The following is an 18,678-nucleotide window of genomic DNA, read 5'->3' as shown; positions in this document are numbered from 1 at the left end:
CATCTAATCTAATCTAATCTAATCTATGTCTGCATCTCTCATACCTAGGTAGGCTCAAAGCGACTTATAGAAAGAGACGAGGATGGAGGGGGGAAGGGGAGGGAGAAGAGAAAAGGAGGGTAGGAGGGGGAGGGAGGGGGGAGGGGGAAGGGGAGGATACAGGTGATTAAGTGTCAAATAGCTGAGTTTTCAATTTCTTCCGGAATATGGTGTGGTTAGGTTCCGTTCTGATCACTTCAGTACATCATCTGCATGTGCAGAGAGTTTTGTCAGTTGTCCATAGAATTCAAAACCTTTAATTTGTGAGGATTGTCTAATGGCAAGTAACAGGGGTTTGAACATTTTGCATTTGGCTATTCTGATTTTCAAAAATGACCAAAAAAGACATCCTAAGGGCCAGAACATCTAGACAAGTCATTTTTGAAAAAAAAAAAAGATAGGCGTCTTGCGTGTTGAGAATGGACTTTTTCTGTACTGGATTTCTAGACATCTTTCCCAAAACATCCAAACTTAGACTTATATGTCCTATTGAAAATGCCCCTCTACATATCTAACATCTATTGCAAAAATCAGTGTTGGTGATGAGAACCCTATGGTACCACCTTGGGCCCTCATAAGAAAGAGAGCGTTCTATTAAACTTCTAGCCCTGAGATGTATCTTCTCCCCAACTCAGAAATGGACCACCTGCAACAGCTTGTAAGTTAAGACATGGGAGGTTGGGGAGCTCACATTAAAAATGGTATCCAAAGATGAGGTCTCAAGGGATTTGGGACATAAGAATGTATGTTCTTCTTCTGGAATCACCAGTTCAGTCTGTATATAGAATATTACAGGTATTAAAAGTATTAAAACATTCTCTGATTTATTCTCTATTCCTTTCCAAAATTGTATTTGCTTACATGACAATGCTTCACTTACCCCCTCCTTTACAAAGCCGCACTAGCGTTTTAACACTGGCCACGGCGGTAACAGCTCGGATGCTCATAGGAATTCTATGAGCATCCGAGCTGTTACCACGGTGGCTGGCACTAAAAACACTAACATGACTTTGCAAAAGAGGGTGTTAGTGCACAGTAGTGGCTAAAAAAAGCTAAGAGAATGCCACCAGACATAGAACTTTTCTCTTGTAAGCAGTTTTATTCATCTGAAGTGCTGCCAATGTATGGCATCTCAATGCAGAAGCCACAGCTGGTCTCAACTGGATCTAGTTCCATGTATGTGTAGACTTCGCAGGCCCTCACACTTTGGATGCTGGGATTACTGCAGAAACCCTGGAGATGCTGAGAAATTTCAAGGTGAGTGTCTGCTATTTCTGATCCTGCACTGCAGCCTTGTAGTGACTTTACGATCATTTTTGCTTTAGCTTAGCAAGAGTGCACTCCATAACCCATAACTACAGCTAGGATAACAGATGGAGTCTATGCTGTCAGTCTTGGGGCTGCTTCAGGGTGCTAAGCTGAGATGCAGCCACACATATGTACCTAAAACTTAACATTTACTGTATGCATATGGACAGATGGCTGAACGGAAAGACATATCCTTGACAATAGATGTTCTCACTCTAGTGAAATACGACTAATAAAACTTGGGGTTTAAGCAGACTGGTGTCAAGATTCCAAACTGTCTGTGTGAAAAGCTATTTCAGTAGCAGGAAAGAGTCATATGATTCATCTGTGCAAATCTATTGCAGATGCTTGTTATTAGGCAATATATACATATGGCTCTTAGTAAATTTTTTCAAAAATATCTATTGCAAAAATCAGCAAACAACCGTATTTTTCGCTCCATTAGACGCACTTCTTTCCCCCCCAAAAGTGAGTGGAAATTAGGGTGCGTCTTATGGAGCGAATACCCAAAGCCCCCCCCCCCCGTTACTTTATTCTAATGCGGCCGCCCTCCCTCGCTGGACGCGGCACACAAGGCAGGACCTGGCCTTCTTCCTCCTCCCTGATGCCTCTCGCGTGTACCTTTTTTTTTTAACTTCTGGACACGGTGTCTCACTGAGAGCAGCGCACCAGGCTGGCTGCCTGATTCCCGCTGCTTCCTCTGAGAACTGCCAGCTGCCTCCTCTTCCATTCTCTCACGTAGCGACGCACCAGGTTGGCTGCCTGGTCCTGCGCCGCTTCCCGCGAGAACTGAGTTCTTGCTTGACTGTGGGGGCTGCCTGGGAGGGGGGATGCCTGCTTGCTTAGGGGGGCTGCCTGGGATGGGGATGACTGCCTGCCTGCCTGGGGGGGCTGCCTTGAAGGGGGAATACTGCCTGCATGCCTGGGGGGATGCCTGGGAGAGGGGAATACTTACTGCCGGGGGGGGGTGCCTTGGAGGGGGGAGTACTGCCTGCATGCCTGGGGGGACGCCTGGGAGGGGGGGGAGTACTGCCTGCCTGCCGGGGGGGAGGCCTGCCTGCATGCCCTGTCCCTACCTGCCTGCCAGCCACTAGGCCTGCCTGCCCTGTGCCCTGTCCCGGCCTACCACTAGACCACCAGAGGGGGGACAGGATACAGAGCCTGGCAGGGAGGGGGGACAGGATACAGAGCTTGGCAAGGAGTGTGGGATTGGGTGCAGAACCTGGCAGGGAGAATTTGGTTCAGAATGTTTTTTTCTTGTTTTGCTCTTCTAAATCTCTTCTAAACACCTCAGCTCACCTTGGCACATAGCAGCACTTTTAACTTGTTCTAACTGCTTTTAACAGATTTTATTGTATTTTTATTTTACCTACTGCTGTTGTCTTTCTTTTTAGTCGAACTTACTCTCCTTTGCCGCCGCAAAGCGGCGGCCCGCTTGGACTCCTCCCCCTCAGGTCAGCGCATGCCCTATAAAATTGGACACTCTGCGGCGCACGCCTTGCTCAACTACACCTCAGCTCACCTTGGCACATAGCAGCACTTTTAACTTGTTCTAACTGCTTTTAACAGATTTTATTGTATTTTTATTTTACCTACTGCTGTTGTCTTTCTTTTTAGTCGAACTTACTCTCCTTTGCCGCCGCAAAGCGGCGGCCCGCTTGGACTCCTCCCCCTCAGGTCAGCGCATGCCCTATAAAATTGGACACTCTCCGGCGCACGCCGCAGAGGCGCGCGCCGAACGAGCACGCCAAAGGAGCAGGTCCTGCTCCTTGGTGCGCTCCTTCGTGCGCAAACTGAGTGTTGCACTATAATCTTCAACTACTCAAAACAAAAGCTAAAACAACATTTCACTGGTAAGGTCTCCTTTATAAATAATTTCATTTTTATAGGCATCTTGCTCTTGATAGCCATGCTTGTCCACACTTCTATCCAACCTAATTCGGTTATAAACCCATCGTATAAAATACCGACACATTGGGGTAGACGTCCCCCCAGTAACAAAACCAACGAATCACGTCCCAACTCAATTACACCAATTACATTTAACCAACTTTCATCCAAAATCTCCAACAGTTACCCCAGTACTACAAAATTAAAAATAGGACTAATCAATGTTAGATCCATTAAAGGAAAATATCACTTAATAAAAGAAAAAATTACTGCAGAAGGATTCCACATTATATGTTTAATAGAAACATGGCTAACAGACGGCGAAGAAGCCTACCTGTCTTATTGCTGCCCCCCACATTATTCATTTCTATATAACCATCGTAAAAAACGTAAAGGAGGTGGCTTGGCTATTATTTATCTAAACGACACTATAAAGTTTACAGATCTTTCCAACGATAATACGACAATCGAATATCTTCAATTTCAAATTAATACCACTCCAAAAATAGATTTTTTACTTCTCTATATTCCTCCACCAGTTATTTCGAATACTCTTTCTCTCCTACAAAATTTAATTTTCGACTTTAGTTCATCCACTGAATATCCAGTGATTTTAGGAGATTTTAACTTTCATTTTGATGATAGTACCAACTCTTTAGCCAAAGAACTATTAGATTACACTAAAATGCTCAATTACTTACCCCTTATTCACGATTCAACACATCAGGCAGGGCATACGCTAGATATGATCTTTGCTCCCAGTATCGACCTCTTTTCATTTTCCAAAATTCAAAATACACCAGTTCCCTGGTCAGATCACCACATCATCTCATTTAATTTAATTTCTATAAAGAAAAATGAATCTGTTCCTCCACCTAAAAAAATAGTTTATCGTGATTTCAACATACTTGATCATTCAACTATTTCGTCGTTTATGAGTTCTTTACCCCCAATATCAGAGTCAGACTCCTTAGAAGATCAACTTTCTACTTGGAAACTCTCAATGCAACTTCTATTAGACAAAGAGACCCCCTGGATTAATAAAATTATTTATAACCGTAAAGCTCATAACCCATGGTTCTCTCCAGAACTTTTACTGATCAAAAGACAACTTAGATCCTGTGAGAGGAAATGGCGTAAAAACAAATCAATGGAAAATTTGGCATTATTCAAAGAGCAATCCCTATTCTATAAAGGTAAAATCAATGATGCAAAAAGAACCTACTACAGCAAAAAAATCAAAGCGGCAAAAAATCCATCAATTTTATTCTCTATTGTAAAATCTTTCAATTCAAACACACACAAACAACCTCGTTCCTCAACACTCTCAGCGCAAAACTTAGCAGATACTTTTTGCACTAAAATCGAAAATATACGAAAGAAATTTGCAACTATCAGAGATAATAAGCCCCTTACAAACCAAACTTCTAATGACTATAAACTTCCTTGCGCAAAATGCTCTAACTTCAACATTCCTTCCCTATCACAAATTAAATTAATATTACAAAATTTAAACTTAAAAAGTTCCCCCTCTGAGATCATTCCTCCTGTCATTTTAAAGAAATTCTTCACCTGTTTTGGACCACATATACTGTCCTTTGTAAAAAAAAGCCTCATCTCCGGTATTGTACCCAAATCATGGAAAACAGCAACAATAATTCCCATAATAAAAGACCATAAAATAAGTACAGAAGATCCTCTGAATTACCGTCCTATTGCAAATATTCCTTTCCTAGCAAAAATCACAGAAAAAGTAATTTTTAATCAAATATCAGAATTTGTAGAATCCACAAATGTTCTACACCCCAACCAAACTGGTTTTAGGAAAAATCACAGCACAGAATACTCATTAATAGGTCTCACTACTAACATTATACATAACCTAGATCACCACAAATCCGTCATCTTGTTTTCTCTTGATCTTTCCGCTGCATTTGACACCATTGACCATTCTCTATTACTAGACAGACTTCAATCAATTGGTATCAATGACATAGCTCTACAATGGTTCAATTCTTTCTTATCAGAACGGTCTTCCAGTGTCCAATTCAACGACACTAAATCTACTCCATACTCACCTAGCTTCGGAATTCCTCAGGGTTCAATTCTTTCCCCCTTACTCTTCAATATCTTTCTCTCACCTTTACTTAGTCTTAGCCAGTCTATAGGCTTCTCCGCATATGCTTATGCGGACGACATACAATTATTACATCCATGCAACCCAGAAAACCCTATTGAAATAGCTCAAATCAACCAAAAATTAGTCAAAATTAAAGAATGGCTCACTTATAACAAACTCGCGCTTAACATACCAAAAACAAAGATCCTCCTTTTTCCTTCAAAACAGGGAATACAATTATCTTCTCCTTTCATTATAGATGACTTAATAATTGAAACAGTGACATCACTCAAAATTTTAGGTGTAATCATAGATGACAAGTTTACATATCAAGAACATGTTAACAATATTGATAAATGCTGTCTTTATCGTCTCCGTTTAATCCGTTCAATGACAAAATATTTAGAACCACAATCTTTAAATATTCTAATGCACTCTCTTGTTATAACAAAACTAGATTACTGTAACTCTCTGCTACAAAATATTACTCAAAAAGAAAAAAAACGTTTACAAATTATACAGAACATAGCAATCAAAATAATTCACAATGGTAAAAAATACGACCACGTAACACCTCTGCTAATAAAATCACATTGGCTGCCCATAAATAACCGAATAACTTATAAAATAGCTCTACTTATTTTTAAAACACTAAATACTAATGAACCACAATTCATAGACCGTTTATTAATACCCCATTCTTCAAATCGCTCTTTACGTTCCGAATCCCAAGAATTATTAATGGTTCCCTCTCTAAAAATAGTAGGGACAAAACGCCACGATATTTTCTCTGTAGTGGCTCCTCTTACTTGGAATTCTCTTCCTTTATATATCAGGAAAAATAAGAATTTAAACCAATTCAAAACCAATTTAAAAACATTTCTTTTCAAAATTTCTTTTGATCTCTAAACTCGCCTCACTGCCAATTTCGATCTGAGCACCTTCAATCCCTCCCCATTGTTTTTTCCCTCCCCTTTCAGACCTCTCTTTCTCCCTTTTTAGGGAAAATATTGTTGTAACTTTAATTCCTTATGTTTATTCCATATGTGTCATAGTCTGTCAATATTGTTTTGTGTGTTAAATTCCTATTAGTTAAAGAAATATTATTTTACCGTTATTTTACCCCTTTAGTGTTCAATATTATATAACTTAACGATGATTGTTATACTTTGTTAATCGCTTAGTTTGTAATAAGCGATACATCAAATAAAATTAAACTTGAAACTTGAAACTTGTGTGTCTTATGGTGAGGTGCGTCTTATGGAGCGAAAAATACGGTATATCTTCTGAATGGCAACATTTATTTATAATGGCTGGGTAGCTGAGTGGATTTACTTCAGTCATATGGTGTGGAGTAGGGCCAGTAATATGCTGGTAAATATATGCTTAGAGGGAGAGCCCATTATTAAACAAGTGTGCATGAGTGTAGTCAGCCCTCCAATTTGAGGGTGGGGTGGGGCCAGTGGTGGACTGGAGAGGGGGAAAACCTTCCTCTCATTCTCGTTCTTCCTCTTCCGCACATGTAGGCATGCTATGCATACCTTTGCTGGCAGGATGAGGAGATTAGAGGGAGGAGGCAGGGAGGTGGCAAGGAGGAGAGAGGATCAAGTCCCCTCCTTAATTTCTGCCCTGGGCCCCAGCATGTCTAAAACTGGCCTTGGATGGGAAGGATGAGATGGAAAACTGCTACACAGAGGGATATGAGCGAAGGATGGAAAGCTGCTGTGCAGGGGGAGGGTGAAGAGGAGAGAGTAAGAATTGTTGCATATGGACTGGAGAAGATGAAGGGAGATGGAGCAAAGAGGTAGAAAGGTGTGATAGGGAGAAATCCTGCATTTGGTGGAGGGGAGGGAGACATGCATGGAGAAGAGAGAAGGAGAAATATTGGACATAGGAGTGCAGGGAGAGATAGTGCAAGGTCAGAGAGAAAGAAATGTTGCACATGATAATGGAAGTGAAGAAGGGAGAGATGCTGCATGAAGAAGAATAAAGAGGTTTGACCCAGGGCACAAGGCAAGGAGAGAAAGAGCATGAGAGTGAGAGAGGAGAGATGGTAGCCAGTGGGAAATAAATGTTGGTTATGGCAATGGAAAGGAAGGTACAAAGAAGGAAGATGGATGATGTGAGCATGAAGAAAGAAGAAAACATCAAATGGGCAAGAGATCCAGGTGAGCAAGTTAACAGAAGACAAACAGAAACTAGAGCCTTGGACCAACATGATTTGAAAAATAAAATGACCAAACAACAAAAGGTTGAAAATAATTGTATTTTCTGTTTTGTGATTACAATATGTCAAATTTGAAATGTGTATCCTGCCAGAGCTGGTGTTAGACAGCAAGCATGAGTTAGGAACTAAAAGAGAGAAAGGAAAGGTCTTTTTTGTTTATTTTATTTACACCACAGCGCGGGCATGGGGCTGGAGAGGTTGTAACCCTATGTAACGCTATATTGTAACACTGTGAATGTTAAACACTGTAACCTATTCTGAGCTCTCTCGGGAGGATGGGATTTAAAACTAACTAAATAAATAAAATTAATAAAAATATTTTTTATATGGGGGGAGGGGGGTGCTAAAAAATGATCAGCCCTGGGTGTCACATACTCTAGTTATACAACTTCTGTCTGCTGCTGGCTGAATATTGGTCAAATTATTTTTCTTAACAGCTTAAATGTGTGCTTGATGTGACTACTCATGATAAGGGCTGATTTGGGAAGTGAAGCTTGTTGAAACATTTTGTAGCACCTTGCAATTAACATTTTCATTTTTCTTCTTTTGATATTTTCCTATAGTTACCTAAATTCCAGGGATTTTTTTCTTGGTTTTCCCTCTATTTAGTGGACTATGTAGCATGCTTTGAATGTTTTTGATGTATTTTTTTTTTATTGCTACTGTTTAATTCTACAGTGCGCTTTTCTTATCAAGGATTACAGTTGTGTTTATTATTTGATAACATACAAATATTAAATTAAAAAATATTGACTCCAACATTAACAATAATGGATCATTATTTGCAGCACAATATAATACAACTGTAAAATCATTGCAGTGTTTCTGAGGGGCTCTTTTACTAAACTGTGCTAAAAAGTGGCCTACGGTATTAGAGGCATGGGGCTTTGCCATGAGTGGAGGCCACTTTTAGTGCGGTGAGCAAGAACTGGATCTCGCGGGGGTGGGTGGTGGGGGGACAACACACACTGAACTGCAGCGATGGGGAAGAAAGGGAAGGAAAGATGCCAGACCTCCAAAAGAAGAGAAGGAAGAAGAGAGGGAGGCAGATAGAGATGCCAGATCATGGGAGTGGGGGAGGGATGAAGAGAGATGTCAGACCATAGGAGAGGGAAAGAAAGGGAGGAGATTGTATAGAGGGATGAAGAAGAAGGAGGGAAGAGAGAGAGAGAGAGAGAGAGGACATGGTGCACAGGGATGGAAGAGGTGGGGGAAGGGAAGAGATGGAAGAAATGCTGTTTATGGATAGATAAAAAAAGGGGAGAAGAAAGAGGGAGGAGATGACATACATGGAGGGGAGGGGCAGAGAGAGGGAGGAGAGAGTACACATGGATAGATGGGAAAGGAAGACATGGAAAAGTAGATAGATTTGAAAAAAAGCTGAATGTTAAAAGTTAATGCCAAAGATGGATGTAGGACAGAAAGTGAAGGAGAGAAAAACAGCAATTGGAAAGGCCCTCGAAACAGAATTAAGAGCACAGACAGAAAGAACAGCAAACAGAGACTAGAAAAAGATGAATAGAAAAATAAAATCACCAGACAACAAAGGTAGAAAATGCGATTTTATTTTGAATTTAGTGATTGAAATGTGTCAGTTTTCAGAATTTACATCTGCTGTCTATATTTTGCACTGTTCAGGAAGAAATGCGTTTCTTTCTATTTCTATGGTGTTGTACTGCATGCAGAATCTAGCATCTTAGTGTTTCATTTGTGTATATGAGGACTTTTAGTTTGTGGCCCTATATTTCCATAGGATTTATCTATGTTCTGCACGTGTGACCAAAGCCAGGTATTCTGGTAGGAATGAATGTTATGAAGCATTATTGGTGTCATGACCCCAAGTAGGAAGATATTTGTTGGCAGTTTGTCTGGGTTTTGGAAGGCCTCGAACTTGGGGCCACATCTGGAGGGCCTCTGCGCACGTCGATGTGATAACATCACATGCATGTGCATGATGTCATCACGTCAATGTCCATGCATATGAGGGGGCCCTCTAGTCGCGGCCCAGAGCTCAGGGAAGGAGACACAAGGCTTATGTGGGAGCTGGAACAGAATAGGCAGGGCCAGGGGTGGAAAAGGGCAGGGCCAAGGGTGGATTGGTGTGGGGCCAGAGGTGGACTGGGGCAGGGACATATGGCTTCTTTTTTTAAAGAGGAAAACTGGTAATCCTATACAAGATGAATGCAACACTATACACATTACTTGAAGGTGCTTTCTCTGTCCCTACAGGGTTCACAATCAAAGATGTTTTTGTATTTGGGGCATTGGAGGGTTAAGTGACTTGCCCAAGGAACCCCAGTTGGAACTGAGCTTAGTTCCCCAGGAGCTCAGTCCACTATACTTTTAGGCAACATGCTAAAGTTGTCCTTGCTCAATCCAAACTCCACCTCTCTGCAACCCCACTATAAAAGTGTGATATCATCTCATAGCACATTACACTGGCTGTCCACATATATATAGGAATGACTTTATAAAATGATCTTTTACAAGTTTGTGCAGATGCTCTTATTGAATAAACACTTATAGATATATAAATAACTTTTCTGCATATTTTTATTGGTTTGCAATCCTTCTGAATATTGCCACTTTGTGGGGTTATGGCACCTAATAATATAATAGTTTTATTAGAAGCATTTGGAGATGCATTGCTCCAAATAGTATTAATTTTACAGCGCTATGATGCCCATTGTAGTTAAAGCAAAACATTTATAAATGCTAAAAAAAAATTTGTGTTATGGATGAGTTGGACAGCTGACTCAATAGAGAGTTTCAACTGAAACAAAAACACAGTGTATTGAAGGAAGCAAAGACTCACTGTATCTTGCTGTCTGTTATCTTTACCCGATATGATCAAGAAGTAGTTCCACGCCAACAGCAACAAAAGGGCCAGAGGTATCATGTAAAGTTCAAAGTTCCAAACTACAAAAAGAAAAAGCTGGAGAAGACAGAAAAAGGAGAGAGGGAACAGGTTCAGTTTTTATTTCTATTGATTTGATACTTGTGTAAGAAGTCAACTGAAGAACACTCCAGGTTCCCTGGTCATCCACAGCATTCATGGTATAAGCACAGGCTATGTAACCTCTTTTCTACTGAGCCACTTATGAACCTTCAGGTACAGAAGGCGCTCCTCTAATGGTGGGTGTTTTTTTTTTAATCTTTGTTGTGCATACATACAAAAAAAAAAAAAAAAATCACCTCTGGTGCCATGGCAGTGCAGGTGGGTTAACGGGAGGGCTCAGATAAAGCAAATCTTATAATTAAGGTGTAAGTACAAAATATTTTCTCTGACTTGTTTTAAATATACTAAGGAAATTCAAGACGCACCTCCTAGTCTTTGTACTTTTTGAAAGAGTACTTTCACTTCAACATTTCCTTGGACAAAAGAACCCTTGCACTTACTTCATCCAATCAAAACAATGCATGTCATTTTCAAAACCCAAAACTATGCACGTTTTCTTTCCCAATCTAACCTCATCTTGGGAACTCTTCCACTACAATTCAGTAGAAGGTATGCATTCTATGAAACAGTGTTTGTACTTTTGCCCTGCACACCGAATAGGGAATTTTCAAACAGCCTATTTCCACAGGTAAAACACTGGTAAAGTATATGCCATCATATCATGGTAATACTATCCCCTTTTACAAAAATATCTGGTTCTTCTGCTCAGAATCCAAAATAGATAAAAAATTATAGATACTCTAAGCCTACAATAACGTTTTCCTTTTTAAATCGTTTAAATAGTAGAATCTTTGGGCCTCAGCCCCACCACTCCACCGCATCGAATATCTTTACATCGAAAACTTTAAGTGAGGTGGATCGTTATTGGCGGTTTTGGGAGGACCCTTGAGACAGCTAGGGGCGAAACATGTCGGGTCCAACCCTCCCAAGCCGAGTTATCTAAATAATGCAAAGCTAAGGGCTCCTTTTATCAAGCCGGCCGCACTAGCCGCTACCGCCTCCTCTTGAGCAGGTGGTAGTTTTTGGCCAGGGTGGGGGTTAGCGCGGAATAAAACGTCGCGCGTGTTAACCCCGCTAGTGCGGCTTGATATAAGGAGCCCTAAGTTTTTAAGTATTTATACTTTTTTAAATCTCTATAAATTGGTTTAAAAAATAATTGACAAAGGACTTGCACTTTTGAGGTATAAAGAGTAAATTACAGCACAAGGCACGGTGCACTTTAAACTGCTTTAAAGGATTTAAAAATAATTTAAATAGTATGAGCCGATGAGGAAATTACCACATACAGCTCACTGCTATGAAAGATATTTGATGCGGTGGAGTGGTTGGGCTGAGGCTCAAAGATTCTACTATTTACACAATTTAAAAAGGAAAACTTTATTGTAGGCTTAGAGTATCTATCATTTTTAATCATATCATGGTAAAGCATTGGTACAATCCTGTTTTATCTGAGAAAAAATTATTTGAAATTGCCTTCCCAAGAAATGTCCAATGATAAGCTGAAATTACAAAGGGTCTGTTTTACAAAGCCGCGCTAGTGGCTGCAGCGCGGTAACGGCCCCGAAGCCCATAGAGATTTAAAGGGCTTCGGGGCTGTTGCTGCGTGGCTTTGTAAAACAGGCCCAAAGAGATGCATCATGAATTGATTTTGAGTCCAGTCTGTGAGCCATATAGAAGGAGAGAATGGCATAATGGTTAGAGCTACAGCCTCAGCACCCTGAGGTTATGGGTCCAAACCCCAGCACTGCTCCTTGTGAGTCTGGGCAAGTCAATCCTCCACTGTCCCAGGTACATTAGATAGATTGTGAGCTCAATAGGGCAGACAGTGAAAATGCTTGAAGTACCTCTATGTAAACCACTTTACACCCTTCCTCTCCCCATTTTTGTCTGAGGCAGGAAAATGATCTAAAGCCTTATTACAGATAGCAAATCTCCTTCCCTTGCAAATGTAATACCTTTTAGTAGATTATTTTATAGAAGTCACATAAAAAAATATTACTCATCTTTTAACATACATGTTTTAAAAGAGAAAGATTGAGATGAAGTAACATTCTTTGATTCTGTACAATTGGTGTTAGAAAAATGTCCCAAACTAACCATTTTTTAAATAAATCTTTATTCATTTTTAAAACTTTCAACAAGTGTAACATAAGATACAATCATTTTATACTTTAACATCACTTAATTTACCATCAAATTCTAACTCATATCAAAAATCCCCCTCCCTTATATCTAACAATTTTTCTTAAGCAAAAGAAATCATAAAGTATTCCCACCCCCCCCCTCCCCACCCTGGATGTATATGAATAATAGGGAAAAAAATAATAATATTCATTCTGTACAGTATTTTGTTAATGGCTCCCAAACCTCCCTAAACGGATGGACAAAGGAGACCCCATAGACATCATATATCTAGATTTCCAAAAAGCCTTTGACAAGGTGCCCCATGAACGTCTACTCCGGAAAGTGAAGAACCATAGGGTGGAAGGAGACGTACATAGATGGATCAGAAACTGGTTGGAGGGTAGAAAACAAAGGGTAGGAGTGAAGGGTCACTACTCCGACTGGAGGAGGGTCACGAGTGGTGTCCTGCAGGGCTTGGTGCTCGGGCCACTGCTATTTAATATCTTCATAAATGATCTAGAAACAGGGACTAAGTGCGAGATAATAAAATTTGCGGACGGCACCAAACTATTTAATGGAGCTCGGACTACAGAGGACTGCGAAGAATTGCAAAGGGACTTGAACAAACTAGAAGAATGGGCGGCGAAATGGCAGATGAATTTCAACATTGAGAAATGTAAAGTATTACATGTGGGGAGCAGAAACTCGAGGTACAACTATACAATGGGAGGGATGTTATTGAATAAGAGTACTCAGGAAAGGGACTTGAGGGTAATGGTGGACATGACAATGAAGCCGTCGGCACAGTGTGCAGCGGCCGCTAAGAGAGCGAACAGAATGCTTGGTATAATCAAAAAGGGTATTACAGCCAGAATGAAAGAAGTTATCCTGCCGTTGTATCGGGCGATGGTGCGCCCGCATTTGAAGTACTGCATCCAATATTGGTCGCCGTACCTTAAGAAGGATATGGCGTTAGTCGAGAAGGTTCAGAGGAGAACGACACGTCTGATAAAAGGTATGGAAAACCTGTTATATTCTGAGAGATTGGAGAAGCTGGGTCTCTTTTCCCTGGAGAAGAGGAGACTTAGAGGGGATATGATAGAGACTTATAGGATCATGAAGGGCATAGAGAGAGTAAAGAGGGACAGATTCTTCAAACTTTCTAATAATAAAAGAACAAGAGGGCATTTGGAAAAGTTGATAGGACACAGATTCAAAACAAATGCTAGGAAGTTCTTCTTTACCCAAAGTGTTGTGGACACCTGGAATGCGCTTCCAGAGGACGTAATAGGGCAGAGTACGGTACTGGGGTTCAAGAAAGGATTGGACAAATTCCTACTGGAAATGGGGATAGAGGGGTATAAATAGAAGATTACTGCACAGGTCCTGGACCTGTTGGGCCGCCGCATGAGCAGACTGCTGGGCACGATGGACCTCGGGTCTGACCCAGCAGAGGCATTTCTTATGTTCTTATAATGTCCCTGTTGTATGGCTATCGCCCTCTCCATTTAAAAAATTTGGCATAACGAGTTCCATCAAAAATTATAATTCAACCAATCCTAATTTTTCCAATTTTTCATAATTTGCTGTTTGGCAACCCCTGTCATGATGAGCAAAAGTTTATTATTATTAGAAGATATTTGACTCTTGGCTGTCATGGAAATACCAAATAACACAGTGTCATATGATAATGCCACTGGATTTTCCAGTAGATTATTCACTTGGTCCCAAATGGATTTCCAAAAACTAAGTAACAATGGACAATAGAATAGTAAATGATCTAATGTCCCAGCTTCGAAATGACAGTGCCAGCATCTATTAACCGGTTTCTTGATAGAAAAATTGCAAATGTTTGGAAATCAAACCTGTTTTAGTCAAGAAGGGACTATGAGGATCAGAGTCTCCTGATCTGTTGTAGGATTTATTAAGGTTGTTACAGCTAGCTTCATCTGAGGACATGCATTCCTCAAAAAAGGAAGAATGTATCCAGCGCTTGTTTGCTTTCTGATCTCCTTCTGAGATGTTAGGAACAGATTTATCTTTGGAATATACCACCGAAAGATGGTGCCATTTGCTATACTTGTACTCAAGGATCACTGGCTGGTGGCAATATGACAGTATTTCCTGTCCCTTACAAAAACGTTATCCCAGTTGAGCTAATCCAGTACCAAAGTCTGCCACTTTCCTTCTTCTCTGAATGTTGAAGCTGAAAGGCGTTATCTGATTGCCAGTTTGAACCAGAGCAATTTGATTGCTCACCTGATTTCTGAAAACCTTTATAGCATGGCACATTAAACATTACCCTCAAATTCAGGAGATATTGTGGAGGGACCATGGCCCTGCATATGGAACCTATTTAAATGAGCTTTCCAATCCAAGCTGGACATATTTGTGGTCAGGAAAAAATGAACAAATCTGAATTTGAACCTTGGTCAGGCTAGAATGAGAGATCCATTAAGGCATGGTGTTTATCTTTTTCTCCAGTACACGTTTTCTTGAATTCTTTAAATAACTTGATTCTACTAATACTTTAAGGTTCTTTGTGCTTGTTTTATATGGGGATGTGCCATGGGTATGATGTGAAATGTTGAGGCCTTAAGGCCCAACATTCTTAGCATGGTCCAGGTAGATGTGTGTGAACTCCACACGACTTACCATGACCACCCTATTTGGCAACAAGCTGGCAAGGAAAAAAAGCTACGAAGTAAGCCACTGAGCAAAACTCCCATACATTTCAAAGGTGTTAGGCTTAAGTCTGGATTTGGCACATTTAGAGATAAACCCCAGTAATCCCCGCACCAGGGCTAGTATTGCACACAGATTCATTTGGCTAGGATGTGTTCTTAGTCAATTGATCAAACAGGGATGGCACAGCGATAGGTAGATATTTGGTAAAGATCTGCAAATCTGATGCTTTACCAAAAAGTAATTCATCATCAAGAGAAGACTGTAGCTTTATCCTGAAAATTCAGCATATGTTAGAAAAAGATATGCATTCTCCACACATTTGTATCAGATCTGGTCCATAGTGACATCTCATACCTTCTTTGGGTATAGTTTGAAAACCTGATGAGGCAAAATCTAAAGAACCAATTTTAACTTCGAAGATGACCCAAGATGAAAAACTGTGACTGGGAAGACTTGACAGGACTTGTAGCCTAAGCAGAGCCTACATAAAGAAAGAAATTTTTAAAAAAGTACTAGTAAGCACAGGAAAATGGTTTTCACAAGGATTATCAAGAAATCAAAGCAATAGTAATGGAGAAAAATGTGCTGTTATCATGTGGGAAAATATGAACAGAGGCAAACTGCAGGAACATACAAGCATTTGAGCAACCTGAAAGGATTTCAACTTTTTTTTTTTTTCCTAGAAAGCTCTGGAAAATGTCCAATTAGTGCCAAGTAACAATGGGGAGAATATTTCAGCTGCAAGTCAGACTTCTTTCTGTAAGTATATTTCACCTTGCTTCTTTTCCCCAGAAAAAGCACAAAAGTAGCCAAGAACTGTGATAGCATGGTATATCATGGAAGCAAGCTAATTGTATATATACAAATTATTATTATTATTATTGGATGGGCAGCTCCATTTTAGACAGGTTATAGAAGTAGGAATTGAGATGTGCAGATCAGTATGTTTCAAGTTTCACCAGTATTTTCGATCAGAGTCTGCTAACATATATAATATTGATTGGTTCAAAGTCAGCACATAACTGGTTATCATTGTGTCCTTAAAACTATAACCAGCTATTATCCCAATGCTGTCACAGTGGGGGACAAAATTCACTGGGAGAGTGTGGGGGCAACTCCATTCCTAATCTCTACAATGGCGTGCCGCTCAATAGCAGATGTTTACCAAATTCTAAATGGTGCTTGGTAGCAGGTGTAACTCCTGACATCAATCTTTTAGAACATAGATGCTTAGTCTCCTTCTGAAATAGGGCATAAAAATGTCTATGCACATGCCGTACCCAAACCATACCCCCTTGCCATTTGCACACACTTGGGGCCTCTTTTACGAAGCCATTTAGCGTGGGCCGCTGCATTAACGGCCTCGAAGCCCATATAGATTTAAAGGGCTTCGGAGCTATTGCTACGCGGCTTTGTAAAACAGGCCCTTGGGTTTGATATATGCATATCCTGGCTTTGTAAAATGCCACAATGCTATTGATTGTGACTTTAGTACCACGGTATAACGTACCGACCATTTTAAACTTTTCAATGAGCACTTTCCATGTAGCAGGATTCATGAATGAGAGGCACCATAAAATCACTATCGGCGAACTTTGAACTTCATTCCGTTTTGGATCTACTGAGCTAAGTACCTTTCACTGACTCACACTGGTTTTCATCCCATTTTATTATTTCTCATTTTTCATTGATAAGCACATAGGACTTGGAACATAGATTGAGGATTTTTTTCCAGTTCACACACTTTTTCTTTGATGTATTGACGATTTTGAGTCATTTTTCACTTTTATTTTTTATTTTTCACATTTTGTGTTTTTGTTAAGCAAGGTTTCAGGGAGATTTTCTTTGAAATGATTTTCTCTCCCGATGTCTACACCTGGGGACGATAGTGTTTCTATTTAACAATCATTTATACCTCATTGCATATTTTTTTATATTTCAAAGGAACAATATGATGTACTGGGCAGGGTTTATTTAGATTCATTTCTAAGTGCTTGTCACTGTATAGACATCGCCCGGGGCCATTGGCTAAATCGAGGGCATCGGGCCCGTACTGACGGATTCCTTTGATTTATCTTGCTTGATTGCATCCGTGACACCCAAGTAGGGGAAATACAGATTTTTCTTTTTTCGTATCGCCCCCAGGGACATCTTAGGAGAGATCATCATTTATTATACCAATCTTTTTTGTATTTTGTAAAATGGGGACATAGATGTTTATGTAAGATAAATGTTTAAGTGTTAGCTTACACACATATCAAATGTGTATAGGACTTGTAAAATGAAACAAAGTGTTTTTAACACTTATTGAAACTGAATTACACTCAACGAATAGTTAAAACTCTGGAACTTATTGCTGGAGGGTATGGTAACAGCGGTTAGTGTATCTGGGTTTAAAAAGGATTTGAACAAGTTCCTGGAGGAAAAATCCATAATCTGCTACTGAGATAGACATGGGGGAAGCCACTGCTTGCCCAGGGATCATTAGCATGGAATGTTGCTACTCCTGTATTTGGTTTTCTGTCTGATACTTGTGTCCTGGATTGGCCATTATGAAACCAGGATGCTGGGCAAGATGGACCATTAGTCTGGAGAGCGCGGACATCGATTTGATGACATCACATAAGTGTGATGCCATCATGTCAGTGTCCATGAAGGAGTGGAGGCCCTCCGGACGAGGCCCTGAGCTTGCTATTACTATGCCAGTGGGAGGTGGATGCGAGAGGAGGAGAGGTGTGGAGAAGTGCCGGCTAACTGCCTACAGGATGTGCCACTCGCTTTGAGAGACATGTCCTGTAGGCAGTCAGCTGGCACCTCTCCTCCTCGCCAGTGTCTCGCAGCACACCTGGAATCTCACCGTGGCACACAGTCTGCGATACACTTCAGTTTTGCTATTCTTATGTTCTTATGTTATGAGATCGCTCTTTTTAATTTATCAAGCAGATCTATCACAGGTTTGACCCTTCTTCCATGGTTTTTTTTTCAGCTTGGAAGATGATATATAAATCCAAATTCCCATCCTTATCAAGATTAATGTCCAACAAGAAGCATCTTTCTTCATGCATTAAATATCATCATCTGAAATCATCTGAAACTCATATACACAAGGGACAGCAGTCAAACCGCTGGGGAAAATATTCTGTAGAAGTCTAATCATAGTACTGTATTTAAAAAAAACAGTTTTATTTGCACAAGAAATCAATAGCTTCTGGCAGATAAATATTTGGATTGAAGACGTCAATTTTTTTTCCTTAAATTGATTAGTATCAATGTAGAGAAATTCAGATACAAACCCTTAAGCATATTATTTAGGAATGAAACATT

General features: G+C 40.2%; 1 protein-coding gene across 2 annotated transcripts in view; it reads right to left on the bottom strand.

Moving 5' to 3' along the window:
- Positions 1-18,678, bottom strand: part of MCTP1 (multiple C2 and transmembrane domain containing 1) — an 817,302-nt gene that overhangs the window by 145,542 nt on the left and 653,082 nt on the right. For both annotated transcript variants that reach the window (XM_033917588.1, XM_033917682.1), the window contains exon 15: positions 10,399-10,518. In XM_033917588.1, coding sequence (XP_033773479.1) covers positions 10,399-10,518 — 120 coding nt within the window. The remainder of the gene's footprint in view (positions 1-10,398; positions 10,519-18,678) is intronic.

The sequence above is a fragment of the Geotrypetes seraphini genome, chromosome 1, assembly GCF_902459505.1.
Source record: "Geotrypetes seraphini chromosome 1, aGeoSer1.1, whole genome shotgun sequence".
Taxonomy (NCBI): domain Eukaryota; kingdom Metazoa; phylum Chordata; class Amphibia; order Gymnophiona; family Dermophiidae; genus Geotrypetes; species Geotrypetes seraphini.
Note: the sequence above shows the minus strand (reverse complement) of the source record. Positions and strands in the feature narration are given on the sequence as shown.